The 24596-nt window shown below is 37.8% G+C and overlaps 2 protein-coding genes across 2 annotated transcripts; both read left to right on the top strand.

Annotated features, from left to right (window-relative positions):
* Positions 1 to 14979: 14979 nt before the first annotated feature.
* LOC310853350 (eukaryotic translation initiation factor 5-like) lies at positions 14980 to 16254 on the top strand (the record flags this gene model as incomplete). Its single annotated transcript, XM_083757662.1, has 1 exon — positions 14980 to 16254. The coding sequence occupies one exon, from the start codon at positions 14980 to 14982 to the stop codon at positions 16252 to 16254; it is 1275 nt and encodes a 424-aa protein (XP_083613788.1).
* Positions 16255 to 19304: 3050 nt separating this feature from the next.
* LOC310853794 (dnaJ homolog subfamily B member 9-like) lies at positions 19305 to 24263 on the top strand. The gene is made up of 3 exons (XM_083758254.1): positions 19305 to 19387; positions 19809 to 20047; positions 22720 to 24263. The coding sequence occupies exons 2-3, from the start codon at positions 19831 to 19833 to the stop codon at positions 23169 to 23171; spliced, it is 669 nt and encodes a 222-aa protein (XP_083614380.1). The 5' UTR covers positions 19305 to 19387; positions 19809 to 19830; the 3' UTR covers positions 23172 to 24263.
* The last annotated feature ends 333 nt before the right edge of the window (positions 24264 to 24596 follow it).

Genomic DNA, 24596 nt, shown 5'->3' on the forward strand with positions numbered 1-24596 from the left:
TTTTTCATCATTTTTGAACATGGGCTATAGCCCATACCGTACGGCATACTATAGCACGCCGTTTTTCATCATTTTTGAGGATTTGAAAAAAATGAAAAACAAAAAAAAACATGGGTTATAGCCCATTGTTTTTTGAAATTTTGAAAAAAAGAATTAACCTAGTTTTTCATCATTTTTCATCATTTTTGAGGATTTGAAAAAAAACAAAAAAAACAAAAAAAAACATGGGTTATAGCCCATCGTTTTTTTTTAATTTGATTTTCTTTTTTAACCTCGTTTTTCATCATTTTTGATCATGGGCTATAGCCCATACCGTACGGCATACTATAGCACGCCGTTTTTCATCATTTTTGAGGATTTGAAAAAAAAAAAAAAAAAAAAAAACATGGGTTATAGCCCATCGTTTTTTGAAAATTTGAGAAAAAAAATGACCTCGTTTTTCATCATTTTTGAACATGGGCTATAGCCCATACCGTACGGCATACTATAGCACGCCGTTTTTCATCATTTTTGAGGATTTGAAAAAAATGAAAAACAAAAAAAAACATGGGTTATAGCCCATTGTTTTTTGAAATTTTGAAAAAAAGAATTAACCTAGTTTTTCATCATTTTTGATCATGGGCTATAGCCCATACCGTACGGCATACTATAGCACGCCGTTTTCCATCATTTTTGAGGATTTGAAAAAAAAAAAAAAAAAAAAACATGGGTTATAGCCCATCGTTTTTTTTAAATTTGATTTTCTTTTTTAACCTCGTTTTTCATCATTTTTTATCATGGGCTATAGCCCATACCGTACGGCATACTATAGCACGCCGTTTTTCATCATTTTTGAGGATTTGAAAAAAATGAAAAAAAAAACAAAACATGGGTTATAGCCCATCGTTTTTTTAAATTTTGAAAAAAAAAATTAACCTCGTTTTCATCATTTTTGAACATGGGCTATAGCCCATACCGTACGGCATACTATAGCACGCCGTTTTTCATCATTTTTGAGGATTAAAAAAATAAATAAAAAAAATAAAAACATGGGTTATAGCCCATCGTTTTTTTTAAATTTGATTTTCTTTTTTAACCTCGTTTTTCATCATTTTTGATCATGGGCTATAGCCCATACCGTACGGCATACTATAGCACGCCGTTTTTCATCATTTTAGAGGATTTGAAAAAATGAAAAAAACAACAAAAAACATGGGTTATAGCCCATCGTTTTTTTAAATTTTGAAAAAAAAAATTAACCTCGTTTTCATCATTTTTGAACATGGGCTATAGCCCATACCGTACGGCATACTATAGCAAGCCGTTTTTCATCATTTTTGAGGATTTGAAAAAATGAAAAAAACAACAAAAAACATGGGTTATAGCCCATCGTTTTTTTTAATTTTGAAAAAAGAAATTAACCTCGTTTTTCATCATTTTGTAACATGGGCTATAGCCCATACCGTACGGCATACTATAGCACGCCGTTTTTCATCATTTTTGAGGATTAAAAAATAAATAAAAAAAATAAAAACATGGGTTATAGCCCATCGTTTTTTTTAAATTAGATTTTCTTTTTTAACCTCGTTTTTCATCATTTTTGATCATGGGCTATAGCCCATACCGTGCGGCATACTATAGCACGCCGTTTTTCATCATTTTTGAGGATTTGAAAAAAATGAAAAAAAAAAAAAAAAAACATGGGTTATAGCCCATCGTTTTTTGAAATTTTGAAAAAAGAAATGACCTTGTTTTTCATCATTTTTGAACATGGGCTATAGCCCATACCGTACGGCATACTATAGCACGCCGTTTTTCATCATTTTTGAGGTTTTGAAAAAAAAAAAAAAAAAAAAAAAACATGGGTTATAGCCCATCGTTTTTTTTAATTTTGAAAAAAAAAATTAACCTCGTTTTCATCATTTTTGAACATGGGCTATAGCCCATACCGTACGGCATACTATAGCAAGCCGTTTTTCATCATTTTTGAGGATTTGAAAAAAATGAAAAAAAAAAAAAAACATGGGTTATAGCCCATCGTTTTTTGAAATTTTGAAAAAAGAAATTAACCTCGTTTTTCATCATTTTTGAACATGGGCTATATCCCATACCGTACGGCATACTATAGCACGCCGTTTTTCATCATTCTTGAGTATTCGAAAAAAAATGAAAAAATGAAAAAAGATGGGTTATAGCCCATCGTTTTTTGATTTTTTTTTATTGTATAGCAGTGGCTCACAGCCTCAGCCTGAGGCTGATACGATGTTGGCTTTCCACGTGGGAGACCAGGGTTCGATTCCCGGCTGTTACACTATCATATAAAATAAGACCTCAACAGCGCTAAGAAACATCTGATTAATATGATTCTGTGTTATTTAAACTTTACTAACTGAAGGCTAACGCACAAAAGATCACTTCAAAATGACCAGGAGACTTTGCCTGAGAGTGTCTGACTGATGGTGCAATGGTCTAATCATCAGGCTTTCAGTACAGACATTCCATGTTCAAGTCCTGTTCCTCCTACAGCTCAATGCTGCAGTAATTTGAACTTTTCAAGGCTTGAATAAAAAATAAAAACTCAAAAGCACCAGGAGACATCTGCTGAATGCCCAAAGGTGCCTTGGTGTAATGGTGTGGAGCGCTTGACCCGTTGCCTCTGCTACAGGCAGTTGGCAGGTTCAAGTCCCATGTCATGACATCAAGGTGCTGGAGGACCATCGGGAGAGGGTGCTCTCTCCCCCTGTTTCCTGAGATGTAACGGTTGGGGCTTATGTCTGAAAGAACCCTGTCCAGCTAACCTTTTACAATGAAAATGTCCAATTTAACATACTCTTACCACCTCTCAGTGTGCCCTTTTCCAACTGGCCTGGAAGCCAGACATAAAAGAGGGACTTTCCAAAAGTTTTGGGCCACCAATCAGGGCCCAGTATGCAAATACACAGACTATTCTGTCTGTCAGATGATGGGCCAAATTGCTATTTTATTTTTAAACGTTTGACCTAATTCTTATCTGTAAAATTTTAGGTGGACAGGGTTCTTTCAAACATAACCCCCAACTGCTACTTTTCAGGAAACAGGGGGAGAGAGCACCGTCTCCCGATGGTCCTCACTAGTACCTTGCATGGGACTTGAACCTGCCAGAGGCAGGAGGTAGCAGAGGCAACCGATCAAGCACACCACACCATTGAGCTAAGGCACCTTGGGGCAATCAGCACATGTCTCCTGGTGCTTATGAGTTTTTATTTTTTATTCTAGCCTTGAAAAGTTCAAATTACTGCAGCATTGGTTGAGTATTAGTTTTGAACCAGTAACCTTTGGATTATGAACCTCAGATTTATCTTTTGAGCCACATTGGCATGTAAGGTACAATCGGGAACTTATATTTAACCAGCCGTTTAGAATTTAGATGGACAGTGAAAATGTTCTTCAGGAGACTTGAACCCAGAATGTTCTGCTTATAAACCCCAGGTTTATCTACTGTGCCACACCGGCATGTGAGGTACAATCGGGAACTTATATTTAACCATCCGTTTACAATTTAGATGGACAGTGAAAATGTTCTCAGGAGACTAGTACCCTGAATGTTCTGTTTATAAACGTCTAAAACAAGTCTAAAAATAGACGTGTTTTAGACGTCTATTTTTAGACGTTTTTTAGACGTATGGTCAAATGGTCAAAAATTATGAAAAACGAGGATAATTTTTTTTCATCATTTTTGACCATGGGCTATAGCCCATACCGTACGGCATACTATAGCACGCCGTTTTTCATCATTTTTGAGGATTTGAAAAAAATAAAAAAAAATAAACATGGGTTATAGCCCATCGTTTTTTGAAATTTTGAAAAAAATAATTAACCTCGTTTTTCATCATTTTTGAACATGGGCTATAGCCCATACCGTACGGCATACTATAGCACGCCGTTTTTCATCATTTTTGAGGATTTGAAAAAAATGAAAAACAAAACAAAACATGGGTTATAGCCATAGACTGTAAAAAATATGGACAAAGCGTTCCCCGGGTCTAACATGAACGTAAAATGAAGCCTGTAATAATATGCTAATTCCTGATGTAAGTCGCCATCTTTGGTACCAGCTGGCCATTGGCTGGCTCCGTTTTGTATACCAGCTGGTCATTGGCTGCCCAGACAACGAGGCGGGACTTCCCCCCTTCTTCTCCGTTGGTTTTTATTTTGACTCGAGTGGGAGGGGAATCCCGATCATAGACTGTAATGGTAGCCACGCCCCTCAGAACATACGCGATGTTTTTTTTTCTTTATGGTCATTTTTTTAATTAATGGGACCATAATTTTCCAAAAAGAATATTATGACATTAGAAATGAGACTTTAAACTAGTGACTGGAAGAAGAAAGTATTCATGACCATGTTTATTAAGGTAATACAGTCTAGGTGAAGTTGGGCCAAAATACATGGGCCTCTATGGAGCTATGGGGCTTTTTGGGTCCGGTCCAGCGCCACAACAGGCCATTATATGAACTACCGATTTCAAATGAGGCTTCACGAAATATCTGGCTGACTGCCCCCCTGGTTATAGCCCATTGTTTTTTGAAATTTTGAAAAAAAGAATTAACCTAGTTTTTCATCATTTTTCATCATTTTTGAGGATTTGAAAAAAATGAAAAAAAAAAAAAAAAAACATGGGTTATAGCCCATCGTTTTTTTTAAATTTGATTTTCTTTTTTAACCTCGTTTTTCATCATTTTTGATCATGGGCTATAGCCCATACCGTACGGCATACTATAGCACGCAGTTTTTCATCATTTTTGAGGATTTGAAAAAAAAAAAAAAAAAAAAAAAACATGGGTTATAGCCCATCGTTTTTTGAAAATTTGAGAAAAAAAATGACCTCGTTTTTCATCATTTTTGAACATGGGCTATAGCCCATACCGTACGGCATACTATAGCACGCCGTTTTTCATCATTTTTGAGGATTTGAAAAAAATGAAAAAAAAACTAAATATGGGTTATAGCCCATCGTTTTTTTTTTTTTTTTTGATAAAAGAATTAACCTCGTTTTTCATCATTTTTGATCATGGGCTATAGCCCATACCGTACGGCATACTATAGCACGCCGTTTTCCATCATTTTTGAGGATTAAAAAAAAAAAAAAAAAAAAAAACATGGGTTATAGCCCATCGTTTTTTTTAAATTTGATTTTCTTTTTTAACCTCGTTTTTCATCATTTTTTATCATGGGCTATAGCCCATACCGTACGGCATACTATAGCACGCCGTTTTTCATCATTTTTGAGGATTTGAAAAAAAAAAGAAAAAAAAAAAAACATGGGTTATAGCCCATCGTTTTTTTAAATTTTGAAAAAAAAAATTAACCTCGTTTTCATCATTTTTGAACATGGGCTATAGCCCATACCGTACGGCATACTATAGCAAGCCGTTTTTCATCATTTTTGAGGATTTGAAAAAAATGAAAAAAAAAAAAAAACATGGGTTATAGCCCATCGTTTTTTGAAATTTTGAAAAAAGAAATTAACCTCGTTTTTCATCATTTTTGAACATGGGCTATAGCCCATACCGTACGGCATACTATAGCACGCCGTTTTTCATCATTCTTGAGTATTTGAAAAAAAATGAAAAAATGAAAAAAGATGGGTTATAGCCCATCGTTTTTTGAAATTTTGAAAAAAGAAATGACCTTGTTTTTCATCATTTTTGAACATGGGCTATAGCCCATACCGTACGGCATACTATAGCACGCCGTTTTTCATCATTTTTGAGGATTTGAAAAAAAAAAAAAAAAAAAAAAAACATGGGTTATAGCCCATCGTTTTTTTAAATTTTGAAAAAAAAAATTAACCTCGTTTTCATCATTTTTGAACATGGGCTATAGCCCATACCGTACGGCATACTATAGCAAGCCGTTTTTCATCATTTTTGAGGATTTGAAAAAAATGAAAAAAAAACTAAATATGGGTTATAGCCCATCGTTTTTTTTTTTTTTTTTGATAAAAGAATTAACCTCGTTTTTCATCATTTTTGATCATGGGCTATAGCCCATACCGTACGGCATACTATAGCACGCCGTTTTCCATCATTTTTGAGGATTAAAAAAAAAAAAAAAAAAAAAAACATGGGTTATAGCCCATCGTTTTTTTTAAATTTGATTTTCTTTTTTAACCTCGTTTTTCATCATTTTTTATCATGGGCTATAGCCCATACCGTACGGCAGGGTTCCCCAATTAATTTTCCTCAAGGGCCATATTTTGACTAGCGTACGAGGCTGGGGGCCGAGTCTGCACGCGCGAGGTCGAGGTCTTGCCCTCAAAATTAATTTTCTGGGCAAGACCCCATTTGAAAAGGATGCCCAGTTTGACATGCATAGGCTACTGACCCCCATTTAATGCCATTTATATCTGGGACCCTTAAAAAAAAAGAAAAAAAAAAGAAAAAAATAACATTTTTTTTTTTTTGGAAATTATTTTATGGGCCACAAGGGGGCGCTCTGTGGGCCGCAAATGGCCCGCGGGCCGCCTATTGGGGTACCCTGCCGTACGGCATACTATAGCACGCCGTTTTTCATCATTTTTGAGGATTTGAAAAAAACGAAAAAAAAAAAAAAACATGGGTTATAGCCCATCGTTTTTTTTAATTTTGAAAAAAAAAATTAACCTCGTTTTCATCATTTTTGAACATGGGCTATAGCCCATACCGTACGGCATACTATAGCACGCCGTTTTTCATCATTTTTGAGGATTAAAAAAATAAATAAAAAAAATAAAAACATGGGTTATAGCCCATCGTTTTTTTTTAATTTGATTTTCTTTTTTAACCTCATTTTTCATCATTTTTGATCATGGGCTATAGCCCATACCGTACGGCATACTATAGCACGCCGTTTTTCATCATTCTTGAGTATTTGAAAAAAAATGAAAAAATGAAAAAAGATGGGTTATAGCCCATCGTTTTTTGAAATTTTGAAAAAAGAAATGACCTTGTTTTTCATCATTTTTGAACATGGGCTATAGCCCATACCGTACGGCATACTATAGCACGCCGTTTTTCATCATTTTTGAGGATTTAAAAAAAAAAAAAAAAAAAAAAAAACATGGGTTATAGCCCATCGTTTTTTTAAATTTTGAAAAAAAAAATTAACCTCGTTTTCATCATTTTTGAACATGGGCTATAGCCCATACCGTACGGCATACTATAGCAAGCCGTTTTTCATCATTTTTGAGGATTTGAAAAAAATGAAAAAAAAACTAAATATGGGTTATAGCCCATCGTTTTTTTTTTTTTTTTTGATAAAAGAATTAACCTCGTTTTTCATCATTTTTGATCATGGGCTATAGCCCATACCGTACGGCATACTATAGCACGCCGTTTTCCATCATTTTTGAGGATTAAAAAAAAAAAAAAAAAAAAAAACATGGGTTATAGCCCATCGTTTTTTTTAAATTTGATTTTCTTTTTTAACCTCGTTTTTCATCATTTTTTATCATGGGCTATAGCCCATACCGTACGGCATACTATAGCACGCCGTTTTTCATCATTTTTGAGGATTTGAAAAAAACGAAAAAAAAAAAAAAACATGGGTTATAGCCCATCGTTTTTTTTAATTTTGAAAAAAAAAATTAACCTCGTTTTCATCATTTTTGAACATGGGCTATAGCCGATACCGTACGGCATACTATAGCACGCCGTTTTTCATCATTTTTGAGGATTAAAAAAATAAATAAAAAAAATAAAAACATGGGTTATAGCCCATCGTTTTTTTTTTAATTTGATTTTCTTTTTTAACCTCATTTTTCATCATTTTTGATCATGGGCTATAGCCCATACCGTACGGCATACTATAGCACGCCGTTTTTCATCATTTTTGAGGATTTGAAAAAAAAAAAAAAAAAACATGGGTTATAGCCCATCGTTTTTTTAAATTTTGAAAAAAAAAATTAACCTCGTTTTCATCATTTTTGAACATGGGCTATAGCCCATACCGTACGGCATACTATAGCAAGCCGTTTTTCATCATTTTTGAGGATTTGAAAAAAATGAAAAAAAAAAAAAAACATGGGTTATAGCCCATCGTTTTTTGAAATTTTGAAAAAAGAAATTAACCTCGTTTTTCATCATTTTTGAACATGGGCTATAGCCCATACCGTACGGCATACTATAGCACGCCGTTTTTCATCATTCTTGAGTATTTGAAAAAAAATGAAAAAATGAAAAAAGATGGGTTATAGCCCATCGTTTTTTGAAATTTTGAAAAAAGAAATGACCTTGTTTTTCATCATTTTTGAACATGGGCTATAGCCCATACCGTACGGCATACTATAGCACGCCGTTTTTCATCATTTTTGAGGATTTGAAAAAAAAAAAAAAAAAAAAAAAACATGGGTTATAGCCCATCGTTTTTTTAAATTTTGAAAAAAAAAATTAACCTCGTTTTCATCATTTTTGAACATGGGCTATAGCCCATACCGTACGGCATACTATAGCAAGCCGTTTTTCATCATTTTTGAGGATTTGAAAAAAATGAAAAAAAAAAAAAAACATGGGTTATAGCCCATCGTTTTTTGAAATTTTGAAAAAAGAAATTAACCTCGTTTTTCATCATTTTTGAACATGGGCTATATCCCATACCGTACGGCATACTATAGCACGCCGTTTTTCATCATTCTTGAGTATTCGAAAAAAAATGAAAAAATGAAAAAAGATGGGTTATAGCCCATCGTTTTTTGGTTTTTTTTTATTGTATAGCAGTGGCTCACAGCCTCAGCCTGAGGCTGATACGATGTTGGCTTTCCACGTGGGAGACCAGGGTTCGATTCCCGGCTGTTACACTATCATATAAAATAAGACCTCAACAGCGCTAAGAAACATCTGATTAATATGATTCTGTGTTATTTAAACTTTACTAACTGAAGGCTAACGCACAAAAGATCACTTCAAAATGACCAGGAGACTTTGCCTGAGAGTGTCTGACTGATGGTGCAATGGTCTAATCATCAGGCTTTCAGTACAGACATTCCATGTTCAAGTCCTGTTCCTCCTACAGCTCAATGCTGCAGTAATTTGAACTTTTCAAGGCTTGAATAAAAAATAAAAACTCAAAAGCACCAGGAGACATCTGCTGAATGCCCAAAGGTGCCTTGGTGTAATGGTGTGGAGCGCTTGACCCGTTGCCTCTGCTACAGGCAGTTGGCAGGTTCAAGTCCCATGTCATGACATCAAGGTGCTGGAGGACCATCGGGAGAGGGTGCTCTCTCCCCCTGTTTCCTGAGATGTAACGGTTGGGGCTTATGTCTGAAAGAACCCTGTCCAGCTAACCTTTTACAATGAAAATGTCCAATTTAACATACTCTTACCACCTCTCAGTGTGCCCTTTTCCAACTGGCCTGGAAGCCAGACATAAAAGAGGGACTTTCCAAAAGTTTTGGGCCACCAATCAGGGCCCAGTATGCAAATACACAGACTATTCTGTCTGTCAGATGATGGGCCAAATTGCTATTTTATTTTTAAACGTTTGACCTAATTCTTATCTGTAAAATTTTAGGTGGACAGGGTTCTTTCAAACATAACCCCCAACTGCTACTTTTCAGGAAACAGGGGGAGAGAGCACCGTCTCCCGATGGTCCTCACTAGTACCTTGCATGGGACTTGAACCTGCCAGAGGCAGGAGGTAGCAGAGGCAACCGATCAAGCACACCACACCATTGAGCTAAGGCACCTTGGGGCAATCAGCACATGTCTCCTGGTGCTTATGAGTTTTTATTTTTTATTCTAGCCTTGAAAAGTTCAAATTACTGCAGCATTGGTTGAGTATTAGTTTTGAACCAGTAACCTTTGGATTATGAACCTCAGATTTATCTTTTGAGCCACATTGGCATGTAAGGTACAATCGGGAACTTATATTTAACCAGCCGTTTAGAATTTAGATGGACAGTGAAAATGTTCTTCAGGAGACTTGAACCCAGAATGTTCTGCTTATAAACCCCAGGTTTATCTACTGTGCCACACCGGCATGTGAGGTACAATCGGGAACTTATATTTAACCATCCGTTTACAATTTAGATGGACAGTGAAAATGTTCTCAGGAGACTAGTACCCTGAATGTTCTGTTTATAAACGTCTAAAACAAGTCTAAAAATAGACGTGTTTTAGACGTCTATTTTTAGACGTCTATTTTTAGACGTTTTTTATCCCATTTTTAGACGCACGTCTAATAGCCGGCTATTGCTCAGTGGGATGGTAAAAAAATGATGTAAAACGAGGATTAAAAAGAAAAATCAAAAAATCAAAAAAACAATGGGCTATAATCCATCGTTTTTTTCTTCTTTTTCATTTCTTTCAAATCCTTAAAAATGATGAAAAACGGCATGCTATAGTATGCCGTACGGTATGGGCTATAGCCCATGGTCAAAAATGATGAAAAACGAGGATAATTTTTTTTCATCATTTTTGAACATGGGCTATAGCCCATACCGTACGGCATACTATAGCACGCCGTTTTTCATCATTTTTGAGGATTTGAAAAAAATGAAAAAAAAGAAAAAACATGGGTTATAGCCCATCGTTTTTTTTTATTTTTATTTATTTTTTAACCTCGTTTTTCATCATTTTTGATCATGGGCTATAGCCCATACCGTACGGCATACCACAGCACGCCGTTTTTCATCATTTTTGAGGATTTGAAAAAATGAAAAAAAAAATGAAAAACATGGGTTATAGCCCATCGTTTTTTTAAATTTTGAAGAAAAAAAAAAAACCTTGTTTTTCATCATTTTTGAACATGGGCTATAGCCCATACCGTACGGCATACTATAGCACGCCGTTTTTCATCATTTTTGAGGATTTGAAAAAAAAGAAAAAAAAAAAAAGCATGGGTTATAGCCCATTGTTTTTTTGAATTTTGAAAAAAAAGATTAACCTCGTTTTTCATCATTTTTGAACATGGGCTATAGCCCATACCGTACGGCATACTATAGCACGCCGTTTTTCATCATTTTTGAGGATTTGAAAAAAATGAAGAAAAAAAACAAAACATGGGTTATAGCCCATCGTTTTTTTTTAATTTGAAAAAAGAAATTAACCTCGTTTTTCATCATTTTTGAACATGGGCTATAGCCCATACCGTACGGCATACTATAGCACGCCGTTTTTCATCGTTTTTGAGGATTTGAAAAAAAAGAAAAAAAAGAAAAACATGGGTTATAGCCCATCGTTTTTTGAAAATTTGATTTTCTTTTTTTAACCTTGTTTTTCATAATTTTTGATCATGGGCTATAGCCCATACCGTACGGCATACTATAGCACGCCGTTTTTCATCATTTTTGAGGATTTGAAAAAAATGAAAAAAAAACGATGGGTTATAGCCCATCTTTTATTTTTATTTTCACATCGAGATGAACCTGTGTAGTTTATGGCTGCTCAAACAGTAGTGGCAACATAAAAAATAAAAAAAACTGAATATCTAATATCCACCACGGTGGCTGAGACCAGAGCCATTGAGTAATGGTTGAGACGAAGCAGTGAAAGATACATAACGCCAGTCTTACCCAATACCAAATCTTTCTGTTTTATTAACACAAGGCTGCAGTACTTTATACCTCATACTTTAAAACCTTAGTATGAGGTATAAAATACAGCAGACTTGTGTTCATAAAACAGAAAGATTGGGTATTGTGTAAGACTGACATTGTGGGCCCAGGCCGTAGCGTAACGGTCTGGGCACCGGACTGGTGATCCAGTCACGGTGTGCTGCGGGTTCGACTCCCGGACCCGACACGGCCCTTACCGCATGTCATCCCCCCATCTCTCTCCCGTTTCCTGTCAGCCTACTATCTGTCCCTTAAAAAATCAATAAAAGGCGTAAGCCGCAAAAGAAATATCTTTAAAAAGACTGACATTGTGTATCTTTCAGGACCTTTCACTGCTTTGTCTCAACCATTACTCAATGGCTCTGGTCTCAGCCACCGCGGTGGATATTTTGACATTCCGTATTTATTTATTTTTTATGTTGCCACTACTGTTGGAGCAGCCATAAACTACACAGGTTCATCTTGATGTTCTGGACATCTTTGTAATGTTGTTAGTGTTGGTTCTTTTTAATAATTCATATTTTTTGTCCCACGATTTTGTAACCCGTTTTTCACCCCTGTGTCAATCATCCTGTGATGTGATCCTGGGCTCTACACACACCCTCCGCCAACCTAGGGAGAGCAACGGACTTAACTCATGCTTCCTTCATGCTTGAGTGTCCAAGTTGTTCCTTTACACCTGACAGGGGGGAGTTTCCCTGGTTGGACATAGCGCGTGGAAGGAACACGTTATTCCAACCAGTTCCTTTCCCCTCCATCAGGCGTCCCGGCTGGCCAGGGGGAGGCAGGTAGAGACCAGGATTTTGAATTTTGTACCATGGGCTATAGCCCATATCGTACGGCATACTATAGCACGCCGTTTTTCATCATTTTTGAGGATTTGATTTTTTTTTAAACGATGGGTTATAGCCCATCGTTTTTTGAATTTTTGAAAAAAAGAAATCCTTGTTTTTCATCATTTTGGACCATGGGCTATAGCCCATATCGTACGGCATACTATAGCACACCGTTTTCCATCATTTTTGAGAATTTGAAAAAAATTAAAAAAAAAAAAAAAAACGATGGGTTATAGCCCATCGTTTTTAGAATTTTTGATATATTTTTTTAATCCTCGTTTTTCATCATTTTGGACCATGGGCTATAGCCCATATCGTACGGCATACTATAGCACGCCGTTTTTCATCATTTTTGAGGATTTGAAAAAAATGAAAAAATGAAAAAAAATGATGGGTTATAGCCCATCGTTTTCTTTTTTTTTTTGAAAAAGAAATATCCTCGTTTTTCATCATTTTTGACCATGGGCTATAGCCCATATCGTACGGCATACTATAGCACACCGTTTTTCATCATTTTTGAGGATTTGAAAAAAATGAAAAAAACGATGGATTATAGCCCATCGTTTTTTTTTTTTAACCATTTTTCCTCGTTTTTCATCATTTTGGACCATGGGCTATAGCCCATATCGTACGGCATACTATAGCACACCGTTTTTCATCATTTTTGAGAATTTGAAAAAAATGAAAAAATGAAAAAAAAAAACGATGGGTTATAGCCCATCGTTTTTAGAATTTTTTATATATTTCTTTAATCCTCGTTTTTCATCATTTTGGACCATGGGCTATAGCCCATATCGTACGGCATACTATAGCACGCCGTTTTTCATCATTTTTGAGGATTTGAAAAAAATGAAAAAATGAAAAAGAAATGATGGGTTATAGCCCATCGTTTTTTTATTTTTTATTTTTTTTAAATATCCTCGTTTTTCATCATTTTTGACCATGGGCTATAGCCCATATCGTACGGCATACTATAGCACGCCGTTTTTCATCATTTTTGAGGATTTGAAAAAAATGAAAAAAACGATGGATTATAGCCCATCGTTTTTTTTTTTTTTTTTTAACAATTTTTTCCTCCTTTTTCATCATTTTGGACCATGGGCTATAGCCCATATACTACGGCATATTATAGCACGCTGTTTTTCATCATTTTTGAGGATTTGAAAAAAATGAAAAAATGAAAAAAAACGATGGGTTATAGGCTAAGCCCATCGGTTTTTTTTTTATTATTATTTTTATCCTCGTTTTTTAAATTTTGGACCATGGGCTATAGCCCATAATTATCGTACGGCATACTATAGCACGCCGTTTTTCATCATTTTTGAGGATTTGAAAAAATATAAAAAAACGATGGGTTATAGCCCATCGTTTTTTGGATTAAAATAAATATATATATCCTCGTTTTTCATCATTTTTGACCATGGGCTATAGCCCATATCGTACGGCATACTATAGCACACCGTTTTTCATCATTTTTGAGGATTTGAAAAAAATGAAAAAATGAAAAAAACGATGGGTTATAGCCCATCTTTTTTTTAATTTTTGAAAAAAAGAAAATCCTCGTTTTTTATCATTTTTGACCATGGGCTATAGCCCATATCGTACGGCATATTATAGCACGCAGTTTTTCATCATTTTTGAGGATTTGAAAAAAATTAAAAAATGAAAAAAACCGATGGGTTATGGCCCATGGTTTTTTTTATTTTTGAAAAAAAAAGAATATCCTCGTTTTTCATAATTTTGGATTATGGGCCATGAGTGGGGTTTGAACTCACCATCTCCCGATCATGTGGCATCATTCTAACACACTGAGCCACTGGGTCCAGATAATTCACACTGCTTTTTTGTCTGTTGTCTTCTTCTGAAATCAGTCTTCAAAGTAAAGATATGAGTGGGGTTTGAACTCACCATCTCCCGATCATGTGGCAGCATTCTAACACACTGAGCCACTGGGTCCAGACAATTCACACTGTTTTTTTGTTTGTTTTCTTCTTCTGAAATCGGTCTTGAAAGTAAAGACATAAGTGGGGTTTGAACTCACCATGTCCCAATCATGTGGCAGCGTTCTAACATGATGTTTTCAGTATTATCCATATCCATATTTGGAATTCTGGCCATTCTACCATACCAATCAACCATGATGTCAATATCTCTGTCCAATCGGTGCACCACCGTGATGCACCAACATTGGAGGTTTGTGAATATAAATACTGGTTGCACTGCCAAAAGTGGATAAATTAAGTATAGCAGTCAGTTTTTAGAGTATTCAAGTTTTCCAAACCCAGAGCAACATTAAATAAATCATATCTGCCATTATCAACGGACAACACTTCACCTACACTATTGGGACGATCAGCATTCGGTTTATGTATTTGCTTCCAATGCTTTGTGAGAACAAGCTGTTGTGCAGCTGTTGGAACCTGTTTTGTGGAAACTTGGGAGGAGGAGCTTTCAGTCACATGTTTTTCATGTCAGAGACCAAGTCCACTTCCAGTCATTTATGTCATCTCATTTCCAGACAGAGAATCCATCAAAATTATCTTTCAGGATCTGATTTTCTTATTGACAGTACTTAACATCAGCCAAAAAGCATGTCTATCAATATCAATCGCGGCGTGTCAGACCCATTCTACCGCTACAAGATGCCCCCTCTGTTTGCCAAGGTTGAAGGCAAAGGGAATGGAATCAAGACTGTCATTGTCAACATGGTTGACGTTGCAAAGGCATTGAAGAGACCTCCAACATACACAACCAAGTTTTTTGCTTGTGAACTCGGTGCTCAAACCCAGTGTGATGCGAAGAATGACCGCTACATTGTCAATGGCTCCCATGAGGCCAAAAAGTTACAGGACGTGCTTGATGGGTTCATCAGAAAATTTGTGTTGTGTCCGAAGTGTGACAACCCTGAGACTGACCTGCATGTCAACCCCAAGAAACTAACCATCAGCAACTCCTGTAAGGCTTGTGGATATTGTGGCATGGTTGACACCAGCCACAAACTCTGCACCTTCATCCTCAAAAACCCACCAAAGACAGCCGACAGTGGATCCACTTCTGTCCAGAAGGATAAAAAGAGGAATCGCAAGAAGGACAAAAAGAACGGTTCTGAGGCCGAAAACCATAGCGACATTGATGCTCCAGAGGCTGGGGATGGTGATGATGATGATGATAACTGGGTGGAGGAGACAACAGAGGAGGCACAGAGACGACGGATAGAGGATATCAGCGAGCATGTTAAAAGCTTTACCCTCAGTGAGGACCTGGAGAAACCCCTGGGGGAGAGGGTCAACTTGTTCTACACTTTTGTCAAACAAAAGAAGGACAATAAAACTATAGATGCTGCTGATAATGCAATCTTGGCTGAGGCAGAGCGTCTGGATGTGAAGGCCATGGGACCTCTCATCCTCAGCGAGCTTCTCTTCAATGAGAACATTGAGGACCAGATCAAGAAGTACAAGCGTCACTTTCTACAATTCTGTGATGACAAGAAGGCCCAGAAATATCTGCTGGGAGGTTTTGAATGCCTGGTGAAGCTATACCAGGCACAGCTGCTGCCACGAGTTCCACACATACTCGCAGACCTGTACGAGGCAGACCTGCTGCAAGAGGATGTCATAATATCCTGGGCAGAGAAGGTTTCTAAGAAATATGTCTCAAAGGAACTTGCCAAAGAGATACATGCCAAAGCCGCCCCGTTCATCAAATGGCTGAAAGAGGCAGAGGAGGAGAGCGATGAAAGGGAAGATGAAGATGATGACAATTTTGAAGTAGTGTACTCATCCTCTGCCCGAGAGCTGATGGTCGAGACTGTGAAGCCAGACAAAGCTGAGAAAGAAGAGGAAGACATTGATATTGACGCAATTTAAAACAACACAGCATCTAATAAAGGCGTGGCTTCCCATTTAATCTCTGTCCAATTCAAGGAATCATATTAATATTGTCAAAATAAAATCACAAAATGGTTTGTTGTGTAGTTTGCGAGATTAGCTGCAGACAGACACTGATGGACACGCAGACAGACACGGACACGCAGACAGACACAGACACACAGGGAACATACACACATACATTTTAATTGTGGCTTTGACTAAAAATGAAATCTTTACCCAAGTGGCTGGCCTTTTCCCTGCCAGACAGGATCAGGAGGAGGGAGGAGGCTAGTGGGGGAAGTCTGGTAACTGGGAGCCATGAGCACTTTACAAAGGCCAAGAACACAGTGAACATACTGTAAATACCCTACTGAAGCCCCAAGCAGACACACAACTGAGGAGCCCACAAAGAATAGGCCCACCTGGCAGACTCAGTCTACTCTTTTTATTTCCTGAGTTGAACTTGCCATGTAGATAACATCGGTAATGTTGTCTCTAGCAATAACCTCGACAGTCTGGCCGGCAAAGTGTTCTCGCTACTCATGTAATCCAGCTCATGGTCGGTTCTTACAACGGTGATCACTGATCATGCACCCTGCGGTGGCGATAAACAATCTCTGCTGTCGGGATCTCTCGTCCTGCCATGGATCAAGATGCATGAAGGACCAAGATGGTGGATCAGATGCCATGCTCCAACTCGACAGTAAACCTCACACGATTGGCTTCCAAAACTTCTCATGGATGAATGAATTCAAACGTTGACGGAGGGCCATTTGAAAACAAAGGTGGCTTGCTGTGGTTCGCCACAACAGAAATGTGCATGCATAGGGGTGACGGGCTGCCAATGTCTTTTGTTGTTTTTAGTTTTTCGCCCATGTCTTACAGATGCTAGACTGGGCAACATCTCATTTGACTGGACCTGTACCCGAGTGCCCCAATAGGACACTATGCTTCTGGTTTGAACCCCCACTAAGCTCTCAGGGTCTCTCCACCACAGCGATGTCATACCAATTGACTCAAACATAAACATTTTATTGCACTATAATTGCTCTAAAAAATGTCAAACCTTTAATTAACTATTAATTAATTAAATAACCTAATACTCAGTACAATAACTAGGTGCGAAACTATTTCTTCCATTTAAGAGGTGGCCAGGCTACTGAGTGTCCAGTGAGTGGCAGCAAGGAACAAGGACATTAAGAGAGATCTCCATATACATGCATTGGCATAACAAGGTCACTGGCAGACAGAGAATAGAGTGATATCCATACTGTCATTTGACATGACATGACAAGACAAACCAGACAGGTACAGCGGTGTCATTAGATGGCCACGGACTATTTCATAACAGTAGTTTTGCAGTGAACTACTGTGAACAGGAAGCTGAGAGAGAGACAAATGAGGGGGGCATTCAACATAGCTCCTGAGTCAAAATCAAAATGAGCAATGTTGCTGAATGTTGATCAACACATTATCTACTGTCTGCACTGCTCACCAACACTACTGTATGTACTTTCAACCTGGTGTCCCTATTTTATGTCATTATAGACAAAAACATTCAAAAACCTCTGTAAGATCAGATACAGTAGGCTAGATAGATAAATATAAGAAATATTAAAAATAGAATATCCACAAACTCAATGCATGATGATGCGATAGGTTGTGAGCTAGATTGTATATTTTCATCTATTTTTGCTATATTTAATTTTGTGCTCTACATTCAACCTTTCCTGCTTTTTAAAGCTATATGTATAGTACCCTGTAGGTCATATTATTACCTGCACAAATAACAAACCGCGATCTTCAGCCCAAAGTTTCAGTGGAATTCACCTAGAATTACACACAGATTAATATTTACAGCAGCCTACATAAAATGAAACAAGAACAACAACAACAATAATAATAATAATAATAATAATAATAATAATAATAATAATAATAATAATAATAATAATAATAATAATAATAATAATAATAATAATAATAATATTAACATGGTGAATCACATCTTGATGACATCATCAAGATGTGATTCACCATGTTAATGGTATTTGACTCTTTCAGACCTCTAGTTCTAGGAAACACAGAATGGGGGGACTTTTTTATTATTTCCACACAGCTCTAAGGTATATTAATGACAGTAAAATGTTGAACATTTGTGGTATATTTCCCTTTAATGTCAACGAAGTCAACACCCACAACACCAGAGGGAGTTCAACAAACCATGTTTGGCAGATTCGGCACAAACAAGGGGCTAAATGGCTCCTATGCCACCAAAATGTTGGAACGCCCTACCAACAGTCATTAAGACATGTGAATCCCTTGACTCCTTCAAAACTGCTCTCAAAGGGCACCTACAGCTACAATTCGAAACTGGCTCCTGTAAAATCTGAATCCCCCACCCTGATCCACCCCTTTCTCCCCTCACTGTATATGTTTCTTTTCCTTTTTTACCTCCTCTATGATGATTTCCTATAGAAGTGTATATATATTCGTACGTCTCTAATGTTTTGATGAATTGAAAATGGTGGGCCCTATTGTAAATTAGTACAAATGCTTATGGTATCGTCGACTCACAGTTAACAGTTTTTGTATTGAGTTGTACTTAAAATGTAGGCTACTGTAATTCTGCAAACTGTTAATAAATCAATAAATCAATCAATCAATCAATCAATCAAAAGCTCATTTAACAGCCCTGATTTAGGATTACTACTGTGTTCTATTGGTTCAATTTAAGCCACACATCTGTTCTGTATGCAATCAATATAGTTTTAAGAAAAACGTGTTTAATTCATAGTTCTATATTTAATTCACGAAGCTATTGAGAAATACTACACTACCCACAATCCTAAAGTGTAGCAACGTCGTCTGTCTCAGCCTATGGTCACAACAGATCCACACTGCCTGCACGTACGTGTTCTCGTGGACAAATAAGGGAGCTGTGAGTCACTGGGGTTGAAGCAAAGGACCAATGAGGGAGCTGCAAGTCACGAGGTGGGGGAAACTGACCAATGTGGAAGCGAGTCGTGGTGTTTAGGCTCAGGAATGCAAAACGTCAACATCTGATCGCTTTACTCTGCAGATCAGCTGTGACTGTGAGTCTTCTGTCTCAGTGTCTCTGACACCACAGGTACGTTTCATGCTTTTATTTGAACGAATTAGGCTGTTTATATCATTTAGCTAAATAAATAAATAATCAGTAAATTGACTGGGAATAACCACTTTCATCTTGATGTCCCTGGTATTTTGGGCGGGGAACACAGTGAATATAGCAGATCTGGCTAGCCTACCCCCCCCCCCCTATTCGTTGTATGACGTAATAGTGCTTAATAGCTAGGTTACAGTGAGTTTGGTTTGATGTGATCTCTGAAATACAGACATTTATATGTTTAAAGGCCACTGAAGTTATTAGACCGATTGCTCGTGTTGGTGGCACAAATCACTCTGAACAAATAAAGGTTAATGTGAATGTAGTGCAACAATTCAATGACGACTTTATTACATACTGTCAAATTGCTCATGGGGTCAAACTGTGCTTCTCTCACACCTAGGGTGAGGAGTGAAAGCAGCAATATGGCCACGGCACAGTCAGTGTTTCTTCTGGCAGTCCATATTCTGCTCATCTCAGAGTTCATCCTGGCTAAGAGAGACTACTATGACATACTGGGGCTCCCCAAGGATGCTTCGGAACGCCAGATCAAGAAGGCCTTCCACAAACTGGCCATGAAGTACCACCCCGACAGAAACAAGAGCCCTGACGCTGAGTCCAAGTTCAGAGAAATAGCAGAGGGTGAGTGAGTGAGCACTGTTGCTGCTTTAAATAGAGACAATTATTACTTGTTACCGGCAATTACCGATCAGGACTCTTCCTATGATGCATGACTGAATCAATATGATTCATTGATCATTGTTGGATTGTTTTTATTAGTGTGGTTGCAGCAATGCAGTAGGTAGGTAGTAAAGTAGCCTAATTGCCCAACTTTAAACGTTATGTTTACCTGTGAAGTCATGTGGGTCAATACATCATCATACATCATCATCATAATCTACTGTGAGCGGCTCGAGCATTGCGAATGTTTTAATTAGTATTTTTTGAGGGGCGCTCCTATGCAAAGATGTGTTTGTGTGAACACAAACATTGGCTTGTGATTGGCTGATCGACACCCCATAGCGATGATTTGACTGGCTGACATATTGAAGATAAAAGTGAGAGCAGAAAAGTGAAGATGCCAAAAGTGATTGGCCAGAACGACTTTTGTGATCATTTGATTCGCTGAGCATGGAATGTGATGAGAGCGCTCCTCACATTTTTTTAAGCAGTACAAAAAACGCTCCAACATCTGACTGTGTGTATGGGTGTGCATTAGTTAGTTGGATGTCTTATTAGTTGGGTAGCAGCCACGGTTACTGTGGTTACTGCATCTATACACCATCGTCATAATTCATCATCATGACAAAATGTGTGATTTTGTCTTCCTGGCATTAAAGGTATATTCAGTGATTTCACTTAATTCAAATATCACTTATTCTTTTGTTTTGTTGTGATAATCCTCTCTACTATAGAGTGTGCTGACCATATAAGGAGTTCCTCCCTGTCCCCAGTTAACCCCTGGGGGTCAAAAAACCGTAGGTTTCGTTTTTGACTCTCTATCCTGATTGGATGAAAGGCTTAGGTCCCAGCCAAAAAACGAAACCTAAGGTTTTTTGAGTGAAATCACTGAATATACCTTTAAGTTAACAACATACACTTTGTAGTGCCGTGGGAACACCTACTCAGCCACACTTGCATTAAAACAACATTGCGGGGACACCGATGGCTGAGAGGTTAAAGTGCATACCATATAGGCTCTGATGCAGCCTGACAGCTTGAGATTTTTAAAAATGTGGCATCTGGAGTTGCAATACCAACCCTTGACAGCCCATTCATCCAAACGGAAAAGTACGATCCGATTGTATTAGGCAATGTTAATTCATTAAACATTGCAGCTGTACGGAAAGCTTGGATTGTCCTCTTTGTATCCATCTGTTTTTGTTTAATAAAAATCCACCCTAGACATGTTATGAGCTACTAATTACATTCTGTGCAGATGATTATTTAAGTGTTTAAATCTTGGAGTTTGGAAACGCTCTTTGGAAATTCTCAACGGTCCGGTATACCACATGTTTTGAAATTGCACATAATGCGGAGGCAACAGAGCGTTGTGTAATTGAAAGCGTGTGCGAGAGAGAGGGATAGGCTATATTGTAGTTCAGTCAATAGTAGGCTAATAGGCTGCTTATGAATGTACAATGAAATGATCAATGCATCATCACCTGTGATTTGTAGTCCTTTGAGTTTACCTATGTTGTGGCTTTTCCAACAGTCAAACTAAAGCCACTGTTCTTGGTCAGGGGGTGTAGGCCATAGGCTGTTACTTGTGTCACTCTTTGTTTACAAATAATCAGAGATTGCATAGATCAGTCATTTATTTTTCAGCATCAAATAAGCATATCGTTGCTGTCGGGAGGAAACCACCTATCTCCATTTGAGGTTTTAGATTTATTTTTCCACAAATCAATGCTATTCCCTGTACAGTATGTCTGTGTTGGTTATAAAAAAATTGGAACAAATGAAAAGTATTAGTGCTTCAGACAAAACCTCTTAACTCCATTGGACCCTCAAACTGTCTGCTAAAGCAGCTAACCGCTCCCCCTCTCATGAAGTAATTGACAATACATAACTCACAATACTAACTCACTCACAATACCAACTTTGATAAGACAATAATATTACCTGATCAAAGTAACATTGTTTTGCTTTAAATACACGTTTTTCTTAATTTCCCAAGTTCAAGTTGTCCTGAAAAAATAACATTTTGGAGTTGGGTGGTTTCCTCCCGACAGCAGAGATATTAAAAAAGAGGCAAAACTTCTAACACTTATCCATGTCTCACCGTCATCCAATCTTATCAACCATTAATGCAGTCTGGTGATATTATCTTTCTATGCTACTCAATGACAGATGATGGAGGAGACCTCAACAAAATAAAACATTTCATATACCGGGTAATTATATCAATGAGAGGGAGAGAGCTCAGGGTATAGACAATTTATATTTTTCCTGTCCTTTATAATTGTGTAGTAGGCACGCTACTACATGAGAACATTAAACGATACCAACGGGCCGGCCGCACACCGTCTTAATGCTACCAAAGTAATTATTAATAGAGCCGTAAAAAAGAAAAATCACGTTTCGAAACCTCTGCGGCCTTTGTCCGGTGCACCAAGGGTTAACTCTAGATGCCAGATAGAAATATTTTAGAGTTGCTTGCGGCTACCTGACAGCAGGCCCTGGGTTTGATTCTTGAGCCCAGTGGACCTTTTTTTTTTCTTTTTAGATAATCCAGCTTTATTGATCCATTTTCCTTGATGCGATCTCCATCCGTGTGCTAAACATAATAAATGCTGTTTTGTCTCTACCAGCTTACGAGACCTTATCAGATGACAAGAGGAGGCAGGAGTATGACCGGTTTGGCCAAGGGCCCTCGCCAGGTGCGGGAGGCGGAAGAGGCAGCAACTACAACTTCCAGCAGCACTTCCAGTCGTTCAACTTTAACGACATGTTCAAAGACTTCAAGCCATTTGGGCAGCAGCAGCAACACCACCAGCACTTCCAGGCCCACCAGAAGAGTCACTTTGACGGCCACTTCAAGGCCCACCAGGAGGCCATGAACAGACACAAGAGCCAGTTCCAGCAGGGCTCGTTCGGCGGGAGAGCCTTCGACGATGTTTTTGAGGACTTGGAGAAGATGTTCTCCTTCAACGCGCACAGCACCAGGACTGGGAGCCAGTTTCATAGCTCAGGAAAGCAGCACTGCCGGACAGTGACCCAGCGCAGGGGGAACATGGTGTCTACTTATGTCGACTGCTCCTGAGGTCGACCGCAGTTAAATCAAAACATATATTTGCGGGCGCAGTTGTTGGGGACACCGATTAAGGCAAATATTTGTGGTTTTGAAATTGAATGTTAATTTATCGTTCAGATTTTGTTTTCACTATTTGACATTTGCCTCTAGGAACAAATATATATCTGGTGGAGCATATACGGTATGACGGCTTCTTCTGAACAATAATCCTCACAAATTGTGGTTCTTATTACAGATTGGACTTGGTTCTTGGTTCAAGCTACTCCACTATGTAGAATTTCAGTTTAATTTTGTTTACATACATTTTTGGAAAGGTATGCTGTGCTTATGTGAACATCCGAAATTCTCAGGTATGGCGGCCTAGAGTTTAACAGTATTTTTCCTTTTAGGAACAAGCATTTTTTATGGAAGCAATATCATCCACTCTGAAGCAATTTGTTATGCTGCGTACAGCATAATTACGAATGTGTTGCATCTTATTGAATGATACTGTCAAACCGAAGCAGGCTTAATCACCATAAAGTTAAACACTTTTTTAGCCCCTGTAGTCTAGAACTGGACTTGAGTTACAACTGTACCACTTTTTCCCAGTCTACACAATCGCTTCTCCAAACATAGCCGATATACAAGCTTACAATGCATCACAACGCATTGTGAGCTTGTAGATATGTTTTAGCCAATTTTCCCATCTGACACTCTGGACACTGGGGCAGTTCAATTGGTTAATTGGAAATTCAAGTCTAGAAAATGTCTACAAGGTACAGTAAACTCAATTTTAGTTGAATTGCAGCTGAACCATGTTATTCCTTTTTCTTTTTATCAACCGTTACCTCATTCTTTTTGTTCCTGAAGAGTTAGATTTGCCTGATCATAACGTGCAATATTTGGCACCTTTTACTCTTCATGCTGCCTACCTTTGACAGTGCTGTATAATTGTCCAATGTCTGCACTTTGTGTGTGTGTGTGTGTGTGTGTGCGTGCGATTGTGTGCGTGTGCTGTGCACGCATGTGGTGAGAGCACATTAAATATCGATTGATTGGTTGCAAAATATTTGGAATTAAAAATTCTGAAGAGCCAAATGTTTGAAAAAATGTAATGGTATTATGTGGAATTATGTAGTAAAAAAAACATTGTTAAACATGTTTTAGATTATTCAAAGTAACCACCTTTTCTCTTAAATCAGCCTCATGAGGTAGTCACCTCCAGAATGGGTTTCCAGCAGTCTTGAAGGAGTTCCCATAGGTGTTAAACTCGTCGGCTGCTTTCAGCCAATGGAAAAAGTACAATAATGTCTAACAATCATTTCCTGGTGGTCTTGGAGCGGAGCTCTCTGGTGACCATGAGGTGGTCGCTCTCAGACACTCGCCTGCATGGAGAATCCAACGAACCAAACTAGTGCGTCTCCTGCTGAAGCGATGAAATGTTACTCATAA

This window comes from Protomyctophum parallelum (genome assembly GCF_964188405.1).
Source record: "Protomyctophum parallelum genome assembly, chromosome: 22".
Classification (NCBI taxonomy): Eukaryota; Metazoa; Chordata; class Actinopteri; order Myctophiformes; family Myctophidae; genus Protomyctophum; species Protomyctophum parallelum.

What these genes read in the sequence shown, in the direction of transcription:
- LOC310853794 (XM_083758254.1), top strand. Translation starts at nt 19,831, where the DNA reads ATGGCCACGGCACAGTCAGTGTTTCTTCTGGCAGTCCATATTCTGCTC. An exon ending in GTTCAGAGAAATAGCAGAGG is followed by an intron (nt 20,048 to 22,719) that starts GTGAGTGAGTGA and finishes TGTCTCTACCAG; the next exon opens with CTTACGAGACCTTATCAGAT.